The sequence below is a fragment of the Diplotaxodon limnothrissa genome, linkage group LG19 (genome assembly GCF_057381915.1).
Source record: "Diplotaxodon limnothrissa isolate DT_005_m linkage group LG19, D_limnothrissa_male_GT1.1, whole genome shotgun sequence".
Taxonomy (NCBI): domain Eukaryota; kingdom Metazoa; phylum Chordata; class Actinopteri; order Cichliformes; family Cichlidae; genus Diplotaxodon; species Diplotaxodon limnothrissa.
The window spans coordinates 23,297,247-23,314,762 of NC_140614.1; the positions used below are offsets into that span (position 1 = coordinate 23,297,247).

The 17,516-nt window shown below is 41.1% G+C and overlaps 3 protein-coding genes across 3 annotated transcripts; 2 read left to right on the plus strand and 1 right to left on the minus strand.

Moving 5' to 3' along the window:
* Positions 1–661: 661 nt before the first annotated feature.
* On the plus strand, positions 662–17,147 carry hadhab (hydroxyacyl-CoA dehydrogenase trifunctional multienzyme complex subunit alpha b). Its single transcript, XM_085342716.1, has 20 exons — positions 662–779; positions 2,692–2,733; positions 2,829–2,899; positions 2,986–3,119; positions 3,245–3,383; positions 3,477–3,596; positions 3,939–4,041; positions 13,144–13,266; positions 13,356–13,474; positions 13,668–13,724; positions 13,816–13,925; positions 14,287–14,421; positions 14,571–14,742; positions 14,845–14,931; positions 15,066–15,206; positions 15,297–15,365; positions 15,483–15,678; positions 15,784–15,898; positions 16,086–16,231; positions 16,338–17,147. Exons 1-20 carry the CDS (start codon positions 713–715, stop codon positions 16,481–16,483), a joined length of 2,292 nt encoding a protein of 763 aa, XP_085198842.1. The 5' UTR covers positions 662–712; the 3' UTR covers positions 16,484–17,147.
* On the minus strand, positions 7,223–8,820 carry LOC146612213 (uncharacterized). Its single transcript, XM_085343126.1, has 2 exons — positions 8,479–8,820; positions 7,223–7,589 (listed from the first exon to the last, which is right to left on the minus strand). Exons 1-2 carry the CDS (start codon positions 8,736–8,738, stop codon positions 7,319–7,321), a joined length of 531 nt encoding a protein of 176 aa, XP_085199252.1. The 5' UTR covers positions 8,739–8,820; the 3' UTR covers positions 7,223–7,318.
* Positions 9,048–10,655, plus strand: LOC146612214 (uncharacterized). The gene is made up of 2 exons (XM_085343280.1): positions 9,048–9,363; positions 10,253–10,655. The coding sequence occupies exons 1-2, from the start codon at positions 9,104–9,106 to the stop codon at positions 10,521–10,523; spliced, it is 531 nt and encodes a 176-aa protein (XP_085199406.1). The 5' UTR covers positions 9,048–9,103; the 3' UTR covers positions 10,524–10,655.
* Positions 17,148–17,516: the final 369 nt, after the last annotated feature.

Consider the following 17,516-nt stretch of genomic DNA (forward strand, 5'->3'; position numbering starts at 1 on the left):
GCAAATTTTCTTAGAGCAAATCTGCACTGATCATTCATGCAGTCTACCACAAAATTGTTGGCTACCTGAAGAAATGTGCTTCCTTTATCTATGCAGAAGACTGTAGCTTTAGGCAAATAAATTTTAAAAAAAGACGCAGTTCTTCCTGCGTGCCTTTATTAAAAGGCGCCACTTCTCTGAAATCTGTAGCTAAAGGACATTTTAGTCATAAATACATATACATGGGTAAATATCTCTGCTATTTAAAGAACTCAGTGCAAATATTCTGGTTATGTTTGTATTCACTGATTTCTGCCTCTACCTTGTGGTAGCATGCTGCGATTGCATCATGAATACGGTGTGATTGTTAACTTTAAAATTGAACATTTTCGCTATACACAAAATAGTAATAACAATAGTAGTAATTGCTTGAATTTTTTATTTAAAAAAATGTATAAGGACAGTGTGGATGAAACCCAGCCGGCAGTACTTACGTTTGGTTCATTTTTAACAGTTTGGTTAAGAGGCGTTTTGTAGTCTTTGGGCGTCCAATTACGTGCGAGTTCCTGAGATTTGACCAATGCTGTGGGGGTTTGTTGAAAGACAGCCAATAAGTACCTTGTCCGATTGACCGCTTTCAGGAAGTAGTACAAGTCTTGTTCTTCTCTTCTAAAGCACCTCCTAGTTAGCTAGCTTCCCTTCACGCCACCGCAGACTGACCTACGCTTCCAAGATGGCCGGTGTACGAGCTGTTGGTGTTCTCTCCAGACTCACATTAAGGAGATATAACGTTTTTACAGGTAGACTGTACACTTGTTTCATGCAGACATTTTAAGCAAAGTCGGAAGAGAGAATGGCAGCGAGAGTCCAAATGTATTTAAGTGTCGTAAATGTATTAAATGTATAATTAGCTTGCGACTAGCTCTTATCGCCAATGAATGCCCTGCATAAACGTGTGGTAGTGCAGGTTAAATAACGCTAATTTTGAGTCAGTAAACGTATATCTCAATTAAAGTTTAACCAGAATTTCAAAGTGCGCGACACTCCTAAACTTTTATCTGTGCAGCGAGAACACTTTTAAGCGCTAGCTAGCCTACTGCTACGGAAGCCCATAAGTTAAAGTGGGAGTGGATCAAAGCTGTAAATCGATTTGCTTCACTTTTAAGCCTTACATTGTATTGATTAAGACAGTTCAGACTGAGATTTAAAGGCTTGTGTACAGTATTCTCAATTGTGATGACCGCGGTTTCTGTCCTACTGGTGAGGGGAGAATGTAGGTGAAAGGTCGCTGTGCACTGAGGTCACGGAAATGTTGTGTGAACGTCTCATATACATCAGATGTATTTAATGCACGAGGACATTCGGTTTAAGTTCCTTTTAAATATGACATTGACTCTTAAATCTGTACGCAAAAGATATTGTTTAAAATATTTCAAAATGTTTTAAAAACTGGTTATTCCATCTCGGATCATGACATTTTTTTCTGTTAGATCATTTCTTATTTGTCTTTTATGCCCCAAGATTTGAACATACATAATGCTTGTTGTGAAAGTTTAGCTTCACGCACGTATGTGTATATGTAGAAAGAGAGATTTTTGTTATAGAAGGCCTGCCCATCCAGTTTCAGGCTTTTTTTCCCGCACATTGAAATCTGACGCCATTGAACATTAATATCTCAAAAACTATTAAAGGTAAAACCCTGAAATTCTTTCTTACTATAACATTGAAACAGAAGCTGTAACATGGGACAGATATATCTGCATTTTTAGTTCAAATATGAAAAAATAAATTTAAGCAGTCTTAGAAAGTGTTACATTTGAGCTCACACTAATATAAACCTTTATATAAAAAAGACAACGTGACTGTTTCTAAATAATATACACTTGTATTTCACGATTATGCAAAACAAAACTCCTATAATACTTTTGAACGTGAAATGAATAATCAACTTACTTAACTTTGGTGCAGGATTGAGCTAATATGACAAGTTATACAATAACAATTAACAATTAACAAATTTCCCACGTGTGGGACTAATAAAGGTTATCTTATCTTATCTTAAAAAAGAAATATCTGTAGCTATTCCGGAAAAACAAAACTTGTGATTTTTCCAGATTTTACTCTAATTATAACTAAGAAAATGATTTTGTGAAATACATGCATATTTCATATCCTTTTCAATACATCCTATACCAACCATTTTGACATCTGCTACCCTGAAGGATTGTGTTAATTCAGGTTAAGTTTAACATATACCAAGAGATTTCAAGGGCTCAGAAAGTATAATGTAAATATTTTTCTACATAAAAAAATAAATGTATATTGGAGTAATTAACAGTAATAAAAGGGGGATTAGTAGCTTCTTTCGGGTAAGTAGTATTCCAAGGCCAAGACCCCTGGCTCTGATTGAACTTTATGGTAATATTTATATTCATGTACAAATACTACCTGAGAATTAACTTTGTGGGGAAAAAATGTTGGAAAAGGATTGGACCATTTTTCAAAAAAGTGCATCTTAAATGGATTTCCTATATAAAGCTAAAATTGAACAGCAATTAGTGTATTTATCCTAACTTTAGATCATAAAATTTTCAGGCAGATGGGACATGGATCAGCAGAAGTCATACAGAGATTTGTGATGGAAAAACCCAATAGTAAACTAACTTGGCACATAAACTAATAATGCACTGTCTTTTCCCTTGGTTTTTACAGGCCCATCTTATCGCTCCTTCTCAGTATCTCCTGCCATGCTAGGTAATTTCAGAACAATCATACTGTCAATCATCTGTATAAAAATATGTCAGACACTCGCTGAACCTAATTACACTCTCTTCTTTCTGTATTTGCAGCCCGAACACATGTGAACTATGAAGTCAAGGGAGACGTCGCTGTTGTACGGATTAATGACCCAAACTCAAAGGTGTGAGCTCAGTAACAGACAGTTAGTTTATTTTACAGTCTTGCATCGTGCAGGTTAAATGTAACTATAATTATGTTTCCCTCTAGGTCAACACACTGTCTATTCAAATGCAAAAAGAGATGACAGAGGTCATGAATGAAGTGTGGGAAAACAATGCCATTAACAGTGCTGTTCTTATCTCATCAAAGCCGGGATGTTTCATTGCAGGAGCTGATATCAAGTAAGCACAAACTCCTTAAGGGTGGTAGTGCAGACACAAAGCGTGACCCTAAAATGAGTGACGTCTCTGAATAATGAGTCCAAGTGGCTTGTCATTTTATTTAAAATATTCTACATCTGATTCAGTATGATCCAGGGCTGCAAAACCCCAGAAGAGGTTACCAAACTTTCTCAGGAAGGACAGAAAATGTTTGAGCAGATTGAAAAATCTCCAAAGCCCATTGTCGCTGCCATCAATGGTTCTTGCTTAGGAGGCGGCTTAGAGGTAAATAAGTGTTATTTTTAGCAGCTTGCTGTGTTTAACAGGGATCGATGATGATAATGTGTTCTCTAACCTGCTCTTTGTGTTGCATTTCAGTTTGCTATTGCCTGCCAGTACAGAGTTGCAACAAAGAGCAACAAAACAGTTCTCGGGACTCCAGAGGTGATGCTGGGTCTTCTACCTGGAGCTGGTGGTACGCAAAGACTCCCCAAAATGGTTAGTACTGGAATTTATTCCCCAAATTGTCTTTGATTTTGTTGAACTTTATTCACTTAAAAAAGTGGCATTCAGGGAGATACTTGTGAAATGGTAGCAACGATGTTCTATATTGGCAAAGCTCTAATACAGAGCAGTCAGGTAATGCTCGTAATTGGTTTAAGCTGTTGGAGACTTTGCAGACTGATTATCACTCCAGTTCATCATGTGCTGTTTTCTAGTGTGGACCACATTATAACCTCTATAAAAATTAAAAAAATATATTAGTGTATTTTTCTTTCTCCACACATTAAATAGTGATGATTATTCAGTGCATTATTGATCTGCTTTCTTTACCTGTAGGTTGGCCTCCCCTCTGCTTTTGACATGATGCTGACAGGACGAAATATCCGAGCAGATAAAGCCAAAAAGATGAGGCTTGTTGACCAACTTGTAGATCCTCTAGGTAAAACTCTAATGCTACCCAAGTAAAATTAAAAAATGGTGAACATGTGGGTAATTTGAAGTATTATAATTTGCTGTAATCTGTGCAGTTTGGTAAGTACCGTATTTTTACGACCATAAGGCGCACTTAAAAGTCTTAGATTTTCTTCAAAAAGTACGCCGCGCCTTATAGCGCAGTGCGCCCTGTGTGTTGTAAGGAGGACGTAGTAGAGAACACCATGAGAAGGCTAAAGGGTGAAGTGTGGGCATTGATCGTATATACCGGACAATCGCACATACCTGTATAAAAGGACAGGTATGTGCATTATGTGGAACATCGTTGTTTTAACAACCCTGAAAATGGCAAAGAGACACGCTTATGAAGCACAGTTTAAACTGAAGGCCATCAGCTATGCGGAGGAACATGGAAATCGAGCAGCGGCGAGAGAATTTAAGATTAACGAATCGATGGTTTGCAAATGGAAGAAGCTAGAAAACAAGCTCCAGCAGGTCAAGAAAACGCAGCAGAGTTTCCGCGGACATAAGGCGAGGTGGCCCGAGTTGGAGGAAAGACTCGAGCGGTGGATCATCGAGCAAAGAACGAGCGGTAGAAGCGTTTCGACGGTCACCATTCGGCTAAAAGCAGTTTCACTAGCTGAAGAGATGAACATTGAACATTTCCAAGGAGGTCCGTCTTGGTGCTTTCGTTTCATGAAACGGTGCCATTTTTCCATCCGGACCAGGACTACGGTAGCGCAGCAACTTCCAGCGGATTATAAGGAAAAGCTGGCCATCTTCCGCTCCTACTGCAGCAAACACATCGGCGACAAAAACATCCAGCCCAGCCACATCACAAACATGGACGAGGTCCCGCTCACTTTTGACATCCCGGTGAGTCACACTGTGGAGAAGAAGGGGACCAGCACGGTAGCGATACGCACAACGGGGTATGAAAAGTCTTCTTTTACTGTTGTGCTTGGCTGCCATGCTAATGGACAGAAACTGCCGCCTATGGTGATTTTTAAGCGAAAGACTTTGCCTAAAGAGAAGTTTCCAGCAGGAATCATCATTAAGGCAAATGAAAAGGGCTGGATGGATGAGGAAATGATGAAAGAGTGGCTGAGGGAGGTGTATGTAAGGAGACCAGGTGGTTTTTTCCACGCATCACCATCGCTGTTGATCTGTGACTCTATGCGTGCCCATCTCACAGCCGATGTGAAAAAACTAGTGAAACAAATGAACTGTGAGCTTGCTGTCATTCCGGGAGGCCTGACAAAGGAACTCCAACCGCTGGACATCGGTGTGAACCGCCCGTTCAAAGTAAGGCTGCGAGCGGCGTGGGAGCGATGGATGACCGGTGGAGACCACAGTTTCACTAACGGTGTGTTCACACCGAACGCGATGGACGCGAATAGAGCGTCAGGTTTACATGTAAAGTCAATGGAAAGGCGCGATGACGCGCGATTGCGGGTCCCGCGAAAATTCGGAAGCAGATTTGCGTCGCGAAAACGCGTGAAACGCGCGTCAGTGTAGCGCGTCTGGCGCGTTTGACTCGCGAATAAAACCACGCGCGTGAGTTTTTGTGTTGCATTTTGTGCATACGCGCGTTTCGCGTCTACCGCTCGAGTTGGAAAAATCTGAACTCCAGCGTCAAATCGCGCCGCGACAACCAATCAGGAGCCTGGTGACGTGGCTGTTACCTAGGTCAAAGGGGCAGATCCAGCCAAAGCCTTTCATACTTCAATGGAGGGGAAGGCTAATCAATGCGGTAGCAAACAACTCGGAGCTGTACAACACCAGCTGCTTTCAGTACCGAGACAGGAATAAAAAGGACCGAGCTTGGAGGAAGATATGTGAAGAGATCGGGCAACCTGGTAAGTTCATTCATTTCTCTTTTGAAAGTTTTCACTGACCCGGGGAAGCCGCACAAAAGCTAGCAAGCCACCGCTATTTTCCCACTGACGTACAAATACCGTTCTGCTTTTATGCATGTTGTCATTTAGGAATATATTTTATTGTTTATTAATAAACAGCACACAGTGGTCCCGCTGTTCATCCGTCACTGCTTTGCTTTTTCGCTGATTTTTTATTGCACAGTACAGCATTGCATTCTGCAGCCTGATTGACAAATCTCCTGCGCTTGCCAAATTTATCACGTTTGGTTTTGATAACCATCGCGTCCAATAGAAAAAACAGCACAAAAACACCCATAACTATGAGCCTCATTCGGAAATACACACCTGCACCGTGAGGGAAAAAGGCGCACGAAAGTGGCGGGCAGATGAAGACAAACCGCGGCATAATAATACTTTTACGTTTTGCAATCTACAAAGGTTTGCACTTTGAGAATCAATTGTGAGAACTGTGACCAGGGGCTAGTTATTCTGAGAACCCCTGCAATAAATGAGGGACCACTGTCTACTCTACGATTATTATATCCAACCTGTTAACATTTAATACTGTATTGATAGAACCAACTGATTCTGCAGCAGAGCATCCCCAGTCCCTGAGCTCCTGCTGCTGCACCCACAGATATGTACAGCAAGCACTGATACCTTTTTAGTCGGTGGGATTCCCTTGTGATCACCTTTACTAAATATCTACAACCAATCTGATTATATCCTGTTATTGTTTTTTTTTTTTTTGTCAATGTTGAAATTAAAATCTAGTAGCAGCCTTCTCATTTCTTTGTGTTTTGTGCTGTTTTACAGGCCCACAGAGGAGGACGGCTCCGAGGCAGATGAGGGACGGTCCATCGGCGGTGGAGCTGGCCATCCTGGAGTCCCTGAAGAGGCCACACCAGTCTCCAATGGAGCATTTCCTCCTCAGCCTTGTTCCTGCTCTGGAGAGCAGCTGGTCCTTTTTATTCCTGTCTCTCTGTAAATTCTTATATTTTATATATTTATGTTTAATGTTTTTCTGTTTGAGACTTTTAATATTATTTCAAATGTTTATAATGACTAATGTCTCAGTTCTACTACACAGCAAATGTTGGCACACAACTTGACACATGTAGAATTTATTTCATATTATACTAATGACAAAATATACTGATACAGTGGGATGCAGAAGTTTGGGCAACCTTGTTAATAGACATTATTTTCCTGTATAAATTGTTGGTTGTTACAATAAAAAATGTCAGTTAAATATCATACAGGAGACACACACAGTGATATTTAAGAAGTGAAAAGAAGTTTACTGGATTTACAGAAAGTGTGCAATAATTGTTTAAACAAAATCAAGCAGGTGCATCAATTTGGGCACCACAAAAAAGAAATGAAATGAATATTTAGTGTATATCAATGTGTGTGTCTCCTATATGATATATGGGGTGCCTTTGTCTGGATGTGCTTCCCATCCAGAGCTGCACAGCACAGAGGAAAGTTCCAGCGCTCCTGGAATCCCTCTGTGATGGACCGCCAGTCTCCAGGTGAAGGCACAGCCATGAAGTCGTCCACTAGACAGTCCCAGATGGACGTCGCTGCCTGGGGGGTGATCTGGCTCACCGTGGACACACCGACTCTGAAACTGAACGCGATGGTCCTGAAGGAGTCCCCGGTGACAAGGAACCTGGACAAAATTGTTCAAAATCAGTATTATGTGTACTGCAGTTACAAAATACATTATTCAAATTCCAAAATACTTTTGTGATGTCAGATATAAATCACAAAACTTAAATCTTACATAAAACATTTTGTAATTATAAGGATAATTACAAAATGTATATTAGATAATATCTAAAACAGTTGTGTTTTATTTTAACTTTAACATATCATAATTTGATTGGTAGCAACTTTCACAACTACAGTGAGCCAATCACTCATAATTCCTAAACATGTCAATCAGGTAGGAATGAAGTGAGACATTAATAGAAATAAAGAGTTGTATGTTGACATGTAGCCCTTTCCTTGCTTAAATCATTAATATTTTTGAAAAATTAATCTGTGATAAGACAGCTTATCAAGATAGAACCATGTAACTAGAGATGAACCAAACTGTTCACAGTTTTATCTAACTCTGTTTTAATAAAGGCTGTGACCCCTGCTATAGAGTCTGACAGCTGCAGGGATTATATACAAATATTCAACTATCCCAGAATTAAACCAGGTCTAAATAAAAAGGAGTGAGTATCACTACAAAGGTTAACTCAGTGGTCCTAATGCTACAGTTTGATATCAGCAAACACCGAGCGCATACATTGATAGGACACCACAGCCATGCTATCATCGCAAACACTGATAACAGCATAAATCGAATTAAATCGGGACTTGATGAGACCTTCTGAGTATCACTAGAAATATTATAAAGAGTCGTCTCTGTACCACAGTTTGCTTTCAGTAAACACCGACAGCATTCACTGTTAGCATAGCACATCCATGTTAGCAGTGTATAACTGGATGGATTAGCATATTAGCACAGATATCAATAAAGGACTACCGTATTAAATAGTTTTACTAACCTCAGGCAGACGGACAGGCGCTCTGCAGGTGGGATTGAGCGTCTGTAGTTGGTGTCTAGGCGGGCGATGCTGGGACCGACGAGGGAAAGCAGGTCCTCAAACTGGCCGACGGTGATAGCGCTGGAATCGGCCGTCATCCAGGCGCAGCTCCTGGAGCAAGTGGTGAAACTCACCAAACTGCTCATGCCTCTGGAGGACCTGATGGACCCAGGTACGGCGAGGACGTCTTTTACGCTGCTGCTCTGCTCTCCACAGTACATAGAGAAGGGAGACTCTCTCTTCAAGCGCTAGCTCGATAGCTGCCATCTTGCAAAGATACCGGTCTGGCACAACTCCCTCCCACATTCCTCCCACATTTCCGGTTCACGCGCGTCAAAATATCATATTTTGACGCGCGATGGATTTTTCTTGGACACGCGTTGAGACGCGAATGTACACGCGTCAAATTAGGGGCGTTTGGGGCGTTTTATTCGCGTCCATCGCGTTCGGTGTGAACACATGATATGATATTTTGACGCGCGTGAACCGGAAATGTGGGAGGAATGTGGGAGGGAGTTGTGCCAGACCTGGTTTTGCAAGATGGCAGCTATCGAGCTAGCGCTTGAAGAGAGAGTCTCCCTTCTCTATGTACTGTGGAGAGCAGAGCAGCAGCGTAAAAGACGTTCTCGCCATACCTGGGTCCATCAGGTCCTCCAGAGGCATGAGCAGTTTGGTGAGTTTCACCACTTGCTCCAGGAGCTGCGCCTGGATGACGGCCGATTCCAGCGCTATCACCGTTGGCCAGTTTGAGGACCTGCTTTCCCTCGTCGGTCCCAGCATTGCCCGCCTAGACACCAACTACAGACGCTCAATCCCACCTGCAGAGCGCCTGTCCGTCTGCCTGAGGTTAGTAAAACTATTTAATACGGTAGTCCTTTATTGATATCTGTGCTAATATGCTAATCCATCCAGTTATACACTGCTAACATGGATGTGCTATGCTAACAGTGAATGCTGTCGGTGTTTACTGAAAGCAAACTGTGGTACAGAGACGACTCTTTATAATATTTCTAGTGATACTCAGAAGGTCTCATCAAGTCCCGATTTAATTCGATTTATGCTGTTATCAGTGTTTGCGATGATAGCATGGCTGTGGTGTCACATCAATGTATGCGCTCGGTGTTTGCTGATATCAAACTGTAGCATTAGGACCACTGAGTTAACCTTTGTAGTGATACTCACTCCTTTTTATTTAGACCTGGTTTAATTCTGGGATAGTTGAATATTTGTATATAATCCCTGCAGCTGTCAGACTCTATAGCAGGGGTCACAGCCTTTATTAAAACAGAGTTAGATAAAACTGTGAACAGTTTGGTTCATCTCTAGTTACATGGTTCTATCTTGATAAGCTGTCTTATCACAGATTAATTTTTCAAAAATATTAATGATTTAAGCAAGGAAAGGGCTACATGTCAACACACAACTCTTTATTTCTATTAATGTCTCACTTCATTCCTACCTGATTGACATGTTTAGGAATTATGAGTGATTGGCTCACTGTAGTTGTGAAAGTTGCTACCAATCAAATTATGATATGTTAAAGTTAAAACAAAACACAACTGTTTTAGATATTATCTAATATACATTTTGTAATTATCCTTATAATTACAAAATGTTTTATGTAAGATTCATGTTTTGTGATTTAAATCTGACATCACAAAAGTATTTTGGAATTTGAATAATGTATTTTGTAACTGCAGCACACATAATACTAATTTTGAACAATTTTGTCCAGGTTCCTTGTCACCGGGGACTCCTTCAGGACCATCGCGTTCAGTTTCAGAGTCGGTGTGTCCACGGTGAGCCAGATCACCCCCCAGGCAGCGACGTCCATCTGGGACTGTCTAGTGGACGACTTCATGGCTGTGCCTTCACCTGGAGACTGGCGCTCCATCACAGAGGGATTCCAGGAGCGCTGGAACTTTCCTCTGTGCTGTGCAGCTCTGGATGGGAAGCACATCCAGACAAAGGCACCCCATATATCATATAGGAGACACACACATTGATATACACTAAATATTCATTTCATTTCTTTTTTGTGGTGCCCAAATTGATGCACCTGCTTGATTTTGTTTAAACAATTATTGCACACTTTCTGTAAATCCAGTAAACTTCTTTTCACTTCTCAAATATCACTGTGTGTGTCTCCTGTATGATATTTAACTGACATTTTTTATTGTAACAACCAACGATTTATACAGGAAAATAATGTCTATTAACAAGCTTGCCCAAACTTCTGCATCCCACTGTATCAGTATATTTTGTCATTAGTATAATATGAAATAAAGTCTACATGTGTCAAGTCGTGTGCCAACATTTGCTGTGTAGTAGAACTGAGACATTAGTCATTATAAACATTTATTTAAAATAATATTAAAAGTCTCAAACAGAAAAACATTAAACATAAATATATAAAATATAAGAATTTACAGAGAGACAGGAATAAAAAGGACCAGCTGCTCTCCAGAGCAGGAACAAGGCTGAGGAGGAAATGCTCCATTGGAGACTGGTGTGGCCTCTTCAGGGACTCCAGGATGGCCAGCTCCACCGCCGATGGACCGTCCTGGGACCCGTCCCTCATCTGCCTCGGAGCCGTCCTCCTCTGTGGGCCTGTAAAACAGCACAAAACACAAAGAAATGAGAAGGCTGCTACTAGATTTTAATTTCAACATTGAAAAAAAAAAAAACAATAACAGGATATAATCAGATTGGTTGTAGATATTTAGTAAAGGTGATCACAAGGGAATCCCACCGACTAAAAAGGTATCAGTGCTTGCTGTACATATCTGTGGGTGCAGCAGCAGGAGCTCAGGGACTGGGGATGCTCTGCTGCAGAATCAGTTGGTTCTATCAATACAGTATTAAATGTTAACAGGTTGGATATAATAATCGTAGAGTAGACAGTGGTCCCTCATTTATTGCAGGGGTTCTCAGAATAACTAGCCCCTGGTCACAGTTCTCACAATTGATTCTCAAAGTGCAAACCTTTGTAGATTGCAAAACGTAAAAGTATTATTATGCCGCGGTTTGTCTTCATCTGCCCGCCACTTTCGTGCGCCTTTTTCCCTCACGGTGCAGGTGTCTATTTCCGAATGAGGCTCATAGTTATGGGTGTTTTTGTGCTGTTTTTTCTGTTGGACGCGATGGTTATCAAAACCAAACGTGATAAATTTGGCAAGCGCAGGAGATTTGTCAATCAGGCTGCAGAATGCAATGCTGTACTGTGCAATAAAAAATCAGCGAAAAAGCAAAGCAGTGACGGATGAACAGCGGGACCACTGTGTGCTGTTTATTAATAAACAATAAAATATATTCCTAAATGATAACATGCATAAAAGCAGAACGGTATTTGTACGTCAGTGGGAAAATAGCGGTGGCTTGCTAGCTTTTGTGCTGCTTCCCCGGGTCAGTGAAAACTTTCAAAAGAGAAATGAATGAACTTACCAGGTTGCCCGATCTCTTCACATATCTTCCTCCAAGCTCGGTCCTTTTTATTCCTGTCTCGGTACTGAAAGCAGCTGGTGTTGTACAGCTCCGAGTTGTTTGCTACCGCATTGATTAGCCTTCCCCTCCATTGAAGTATGAAAGGCTTTGGCTGGATCTGCCCCTTTGACCTAGGTAACAGCCACGTCACCAGGCTCCTGATTGGTTGTCGCGGCGCGATTTGACGCTGGAGTTCAGATTTTTCCAACTCGAGCGGTAGACGCGAAACGCGCGTATGCACAAAGTGCAACACAAAAACTCACGCGCGTGGTTTTATTCGCGCGTCAAACGCGCCAGACGCGCTACACTGACGCGCGTTTCACGCGTTTTGGCGTTTTCGCGACGCAAATCTGCTTCCGAATTTTCGCGGGACCCGCAATCGCGCGTCATCGCGCCTTTCCATTGACTTTACATGTAAACCTGACGCTCTATTCGCGTCCATCGCGTTCGGTGTGAACACACCGTATGGAAGGCAGCGCCGGGCGAGTTACGCCACAATTTGCCAATGGATTGTAGATGCTTGGGCTAACATGTCTGCTGGCACTGTTGTTCGAGCTTTCGCAAAAGCCGGCATCATTTCCGAGGAGCCGCACGGCACGGAAAGTGACTCTGACAGTGAAGAAAGTGAACTTGGCATGTTTGATGGAGATTTAGCGCAGCTGTTCAATTCAGATACAGAGGATGAGGACTTCGATGGGTTTGATTGATGATAAAAATGTGAGTACCAAACTTTGTTTTGCTCCTGCTTTATTTTTAAATACGCACACTTGTATGCTTGTGTGTTGTTGATGATGACGATTACTGGTAATAAAAATGTGAGTACCAAACTCAGTTTTGCTCCTGCTTTATTTTTAAATATGCACTCTTGTATGCTTGTGTGTTGTTGATGATGACAATTACTGGTAATAGAAATGTGAGTAAGGTACCGAACTCAGGTTTGCTCCCGCTTTATTTTTAAATACGCATACAGTACTTGTATGCGCCCTATAATCCAGTGCGCCTTATGTGTGTGTTAAATACAGTAATGGCACACATAACTGAGACTGCGCCTTTTAGTACAGTGCGTCTTATGGTCGTGAAAATACGGTATTTGAGTGTACGCTGTTCAGTCTGAGGATGAGATTATTTCTGTTTGTATTAAAGGACCAGGACTGAAGAGTCCAGAGGAAAGAACAATAGAATACCTTGAGGAAGTTGCCATTGAGTGTGCCAAAGGGATTGCCAACAAAAAGATTTCTCTTCGCAAAGAAAAGGGTACAATGCAGAGTAAGTTGTATTGGATTTGTTTATCATTTGATTCTGTAGTCACTCTTGCTTGTTTTATCGTAATAACATTTCTGTTCTTATCTCCATAGAGATTCAAGACTATGTTATGAGCTTCCCCTTTGTCCGGAATCAGATTTACAAAACGGTCCAAGGCAAAGTTATGAAGCAAAGCAAAGGACTTTATCCAGCACCCCTGAAAATCATCGAAGTAAGTAAAAGCGCCTTCTAATGAATATGTTTTAGGAAATACAGTGAAAGATATGAATAGTACAGAGAAGTCAAAGTCATGGCATCGCTTTTGGGTAAACCTTTCTCATGCAATCTGCACCTTTGGCTTCTATGACGAGATTTTTTAAGAAAATAATATAACATTTTTATTATATATTTTTTCCTCCTCTTAGTGTGTGAAAACTGGAGTTGAACAAGGACCTGTTGCTGGATACTTAGCGGAGTCTCAGGTGAGGTTGTTTTCCTAAATTATTGGCACCCTAAATATTTACATTAATAAAATGTGTTTATAAACGGCATCAATATCCATGTTCATCACAGAATTTTGGTCAGTTGGCTAAAACTTCAGAATCGGCAGCCCTGATTGGTCTGTACCATGGTCAGGTTGCATGCAAGAAGAATCGCTTTGGAACCCCTGAAAGAGAAGTGAAGTAAGTGTAATGCAGATGGGAAGGGAGTTAGCATATTTGCATCCAGCAATTTAAAAACAAAACAACTTAAAGAATTTTAACACAACTGGTAATTTGCCAGAAGTCAAAACAGAACTATAAACAAGCCAAAAGCTTTCAAAAAAGTACAACCCACATGAACATTCCCAAGCAAGTCTTCCTCTTTTAATAATTAAAGTTGCTAATGTCCTGCCCTTGATATTTTTTTAATGAGTTTTAGTCCTGCGTGAATTCTTGCTGCTGATTTTATTTTATTTTTTTATTTTTATTTTTTTTAAATAATATGACATATTGACCCTCATGACAGTAAGTTAACATCTAGGTTGTCTTTCTTTACCACTAGCACTCTTGCCATCTTGGGAGCAGGTCTTATGGGAGCAGGTATTGCTCAAGTGAGCGTGGACAAAGGTGTGCATACAATCCTGAAAGACACCACAGTGGAAGGACTGGCAAGAGGCGAACAGCAGGTTTACAAAGGGTGAGCTCATTTCTATATCACCCAGCACCGAACCCACCTCCTGATGGGAAATGCAGTGACACAGCCATGATAAAATAACGGTCAGGTCACCTCTGGTAATGTTATAGCTTTTTTTGCTGACTCGTATGACTTCTTTCTTTTAAAACAAGGCTCAATGATAAGACTAAAAAGAAGAGCATTACATCGTTTGAGAGAGACTCTATACTGTCTAACCTGACTGGCCAGTTGGAGTACAAGGGTTTTGAAAAGGCCGACATGGTTATTGAAGCTGTGTTTGAAGACATAAACATCAAGCATAAAGTTATAAAGGAGGTGGAAGCTGTGAGTATAATTTTTTTTTTAAACCATGTGATTTATACTTGGTTTGTAAGCATTTGTAGCACTAACTGTAACTTTGAGCTGTGATCTTGCTTTTGTCCTCAGGTGATCCCCCCTCACTGCATATTTGCCAGCAACACATCTGCTCTGCCCATAAAGGACATCGCAGCTGCCAGCAAAAGACCAGAAAAGGTCTGTACTTGAGTTTAACTTCCTAAGATCCACCTTTCAAATAATGCTATATATAAAAATCCATAAAAATGGTGCTGATGTTGACCTAACCTGAAATCAGAAAGTTTTGATTTGTTTTATTTCTCCATTCTTAGGTGATTGGAATGCACTACTTCTCTCCAGTGGACAAGATGCAGCTCCTTGAGATTATAACCACTGATAAGACATCAAAGGACACCACTGCCTCCGCTGTGGCAGTTGGCCTGAAGCAAGGAAAAGTCATCATAGTTGTTGGGGTGAGATTTGGCGCCATGTGTGTTCTTTCCCCTCTTAGTTTAAACTAAAACTAACAATGGTTTAACTTAAAATGTAACATGTTTTTGCAGGATGGACCCGGATTCTACACAACAAGATGCCTGGCTCCCATGTTGGCTGAGGCAGTGCGATTACTTCAGGTTAGTGTTGTTCCAGTAACAAATTCCAGCTCGGAGTTCAGTGCTGACTGCTGTAAATGATGTAACAGCATCAATATTTAATAGAGAATATGTTAATTTATCTTTCCGCATTTACAGGAAGGTGTTGACCCCAAGAAACTGGATGCACTCACCACAGGTTTTGGGTTCCCCGTGGGTTTGGCCACACTGGCTGATGAAGTTGGCATTGACGTTGCAGCCCATGTGGCAGAGGACCTTGGGAAAGTTTTTGGCTCCCGCTTTGGTGGTGGAAATGTGGAGGTTTTGAAGACTATGGTGGACCTTGGATTCAAGGGTATGTACTTCACTTCTTACTGAAATATGGTGAGTGACTTAAGGGCTTAAGTTTTAATTTTACTTGATTCTCAATTGTGTTAATGTTTTCTTTATTATTCTCAAGGCCGCAAATCAGGAAAGGGTTGCTACGTCTACCAGCCAGGAACTAAAGTCAGAGATGTGAACCCGGATATTGGAGACATTCTTGAGAAATATAAGTTGACACCAAACCCCTCTGTGTAAGTTGACAGTTATAGAGGTAGTAGTAGTAAAAGGACATTCAGTTCAGACTTTTCTTATTAAAAAAAAAAAAAAGGGGGTGGGGAGAGAGAAAGTGCTATCATTGCAGGTCTAAATCTAAAAGTTCATGCAGTGTTCTACTTGCTTCTTGAGGTTGGGATGTTTAACCACTCGTGTTTCTCACAGTTCATCAGACTCTGAAGTGCAGTACAGACTTGTCTCTCGATTTGTCAACGAAGCTGTGATGTGTTTGCAAGAAGGTATTTTGAACAACCCCTTGGAAGGAGACATCGGAGCAGTGTTTGGTCTTGGATTCCCCCCCTACCTTGGAGGTCAGATTTGATTGCAAAGACATTTCACAACTGAATACTCATCTTGCAGTTACTCCTGTTTAATGTATGTAATACTAATATTTCTCATACATCTTGCTGCTTCCAGGACCTTTCCGTTTCGTGGACAGCTTTGGTGCTGACAAACTGGTGAACAAGATGAGGCAATACGAGGCCGTCTACGGGAATCACTTTGCACCATGCCAGCTTCTACTGGACCATGCAAAAGATTCCAGCAAGAAATTTCACAAGTGACCGAATCACCATGCTGTGCCAGTAGCCAATAGTAAAAACTCCAGCCTGCCATTTGAATGTGCCTAACATTTATATCGGTATAGGGTGGGGAAACGCACTGAGTCTAAACCTTGACCTAACCTTAAGTAATGCTGTTTAATGTAATAGTCCTACAGTAAATTCTGCCTTCATGAAATTTGTAATGTTCTGTTTTTTAATGTGTTTTAAAGTGGTGTAGATCTAATTTTGTGATTATTTGACAGGATGCAATCTGAGGTGTGTTGAATTCTTTCCCACGGTGTGTGTGCACAAAAGCATCCCAAATTATCATAAAACGCAATCAATACCTCTTTAAAACTGTCAGAAAAACTGGAACATTTCCATCTTCATGGAGATCAGACTGCATTGGTTTTTGTTAGGTCTATCTAATAAACTGGCAACGGATGATCTAAAATTGAAGTTGTTTTTTTATCATTAACAAAAAAAATTGCATAGGTGTGTTAGGGGCTAATTATTTACACATTGCATATGTAAAAACACTGTAGATGTAAAATAAACGGCTCCAAATGGTAACAATGAAATTCCTCTATAATGAATGTCTACAAGTATGTTTTAGCGAATGCCTTTTCATTCTTTTTTCTACGTGGAAGATTTTCTGGTTTGGTCTGGACAATGTGATGTGAAATAAAAGCTTGAATGAAATAAACCTGCGTTGTCTTTTGCAAGGTGCGTTCACGTCCTGCTCAGATGGGAAACGAGCCGCGTCTGTGGGCCACAAGGTTTGCTGAAATCTAATTCGTTGCGCAAGTCACATGTCTTATTTCCATTGTCCGCAGAGCAGGGTGTGTACCGGGGACGTGTGGGCTGGGTCTGGATGGATGGATATTCTGTGGGGGGGGTTTTTCCCCTCTTCATCAGCCTCCTCTACAAGCTTGTGACATCGCCTCTTTTCTGAGAGATGGTCGGGGCGGAGGAGACGCTGCGGTCATCGGTGGGTGATGAAAGCGGCTCACATGAGGCGTGTCTGACTTGTTTGCCTTTCTTCACTAAATAA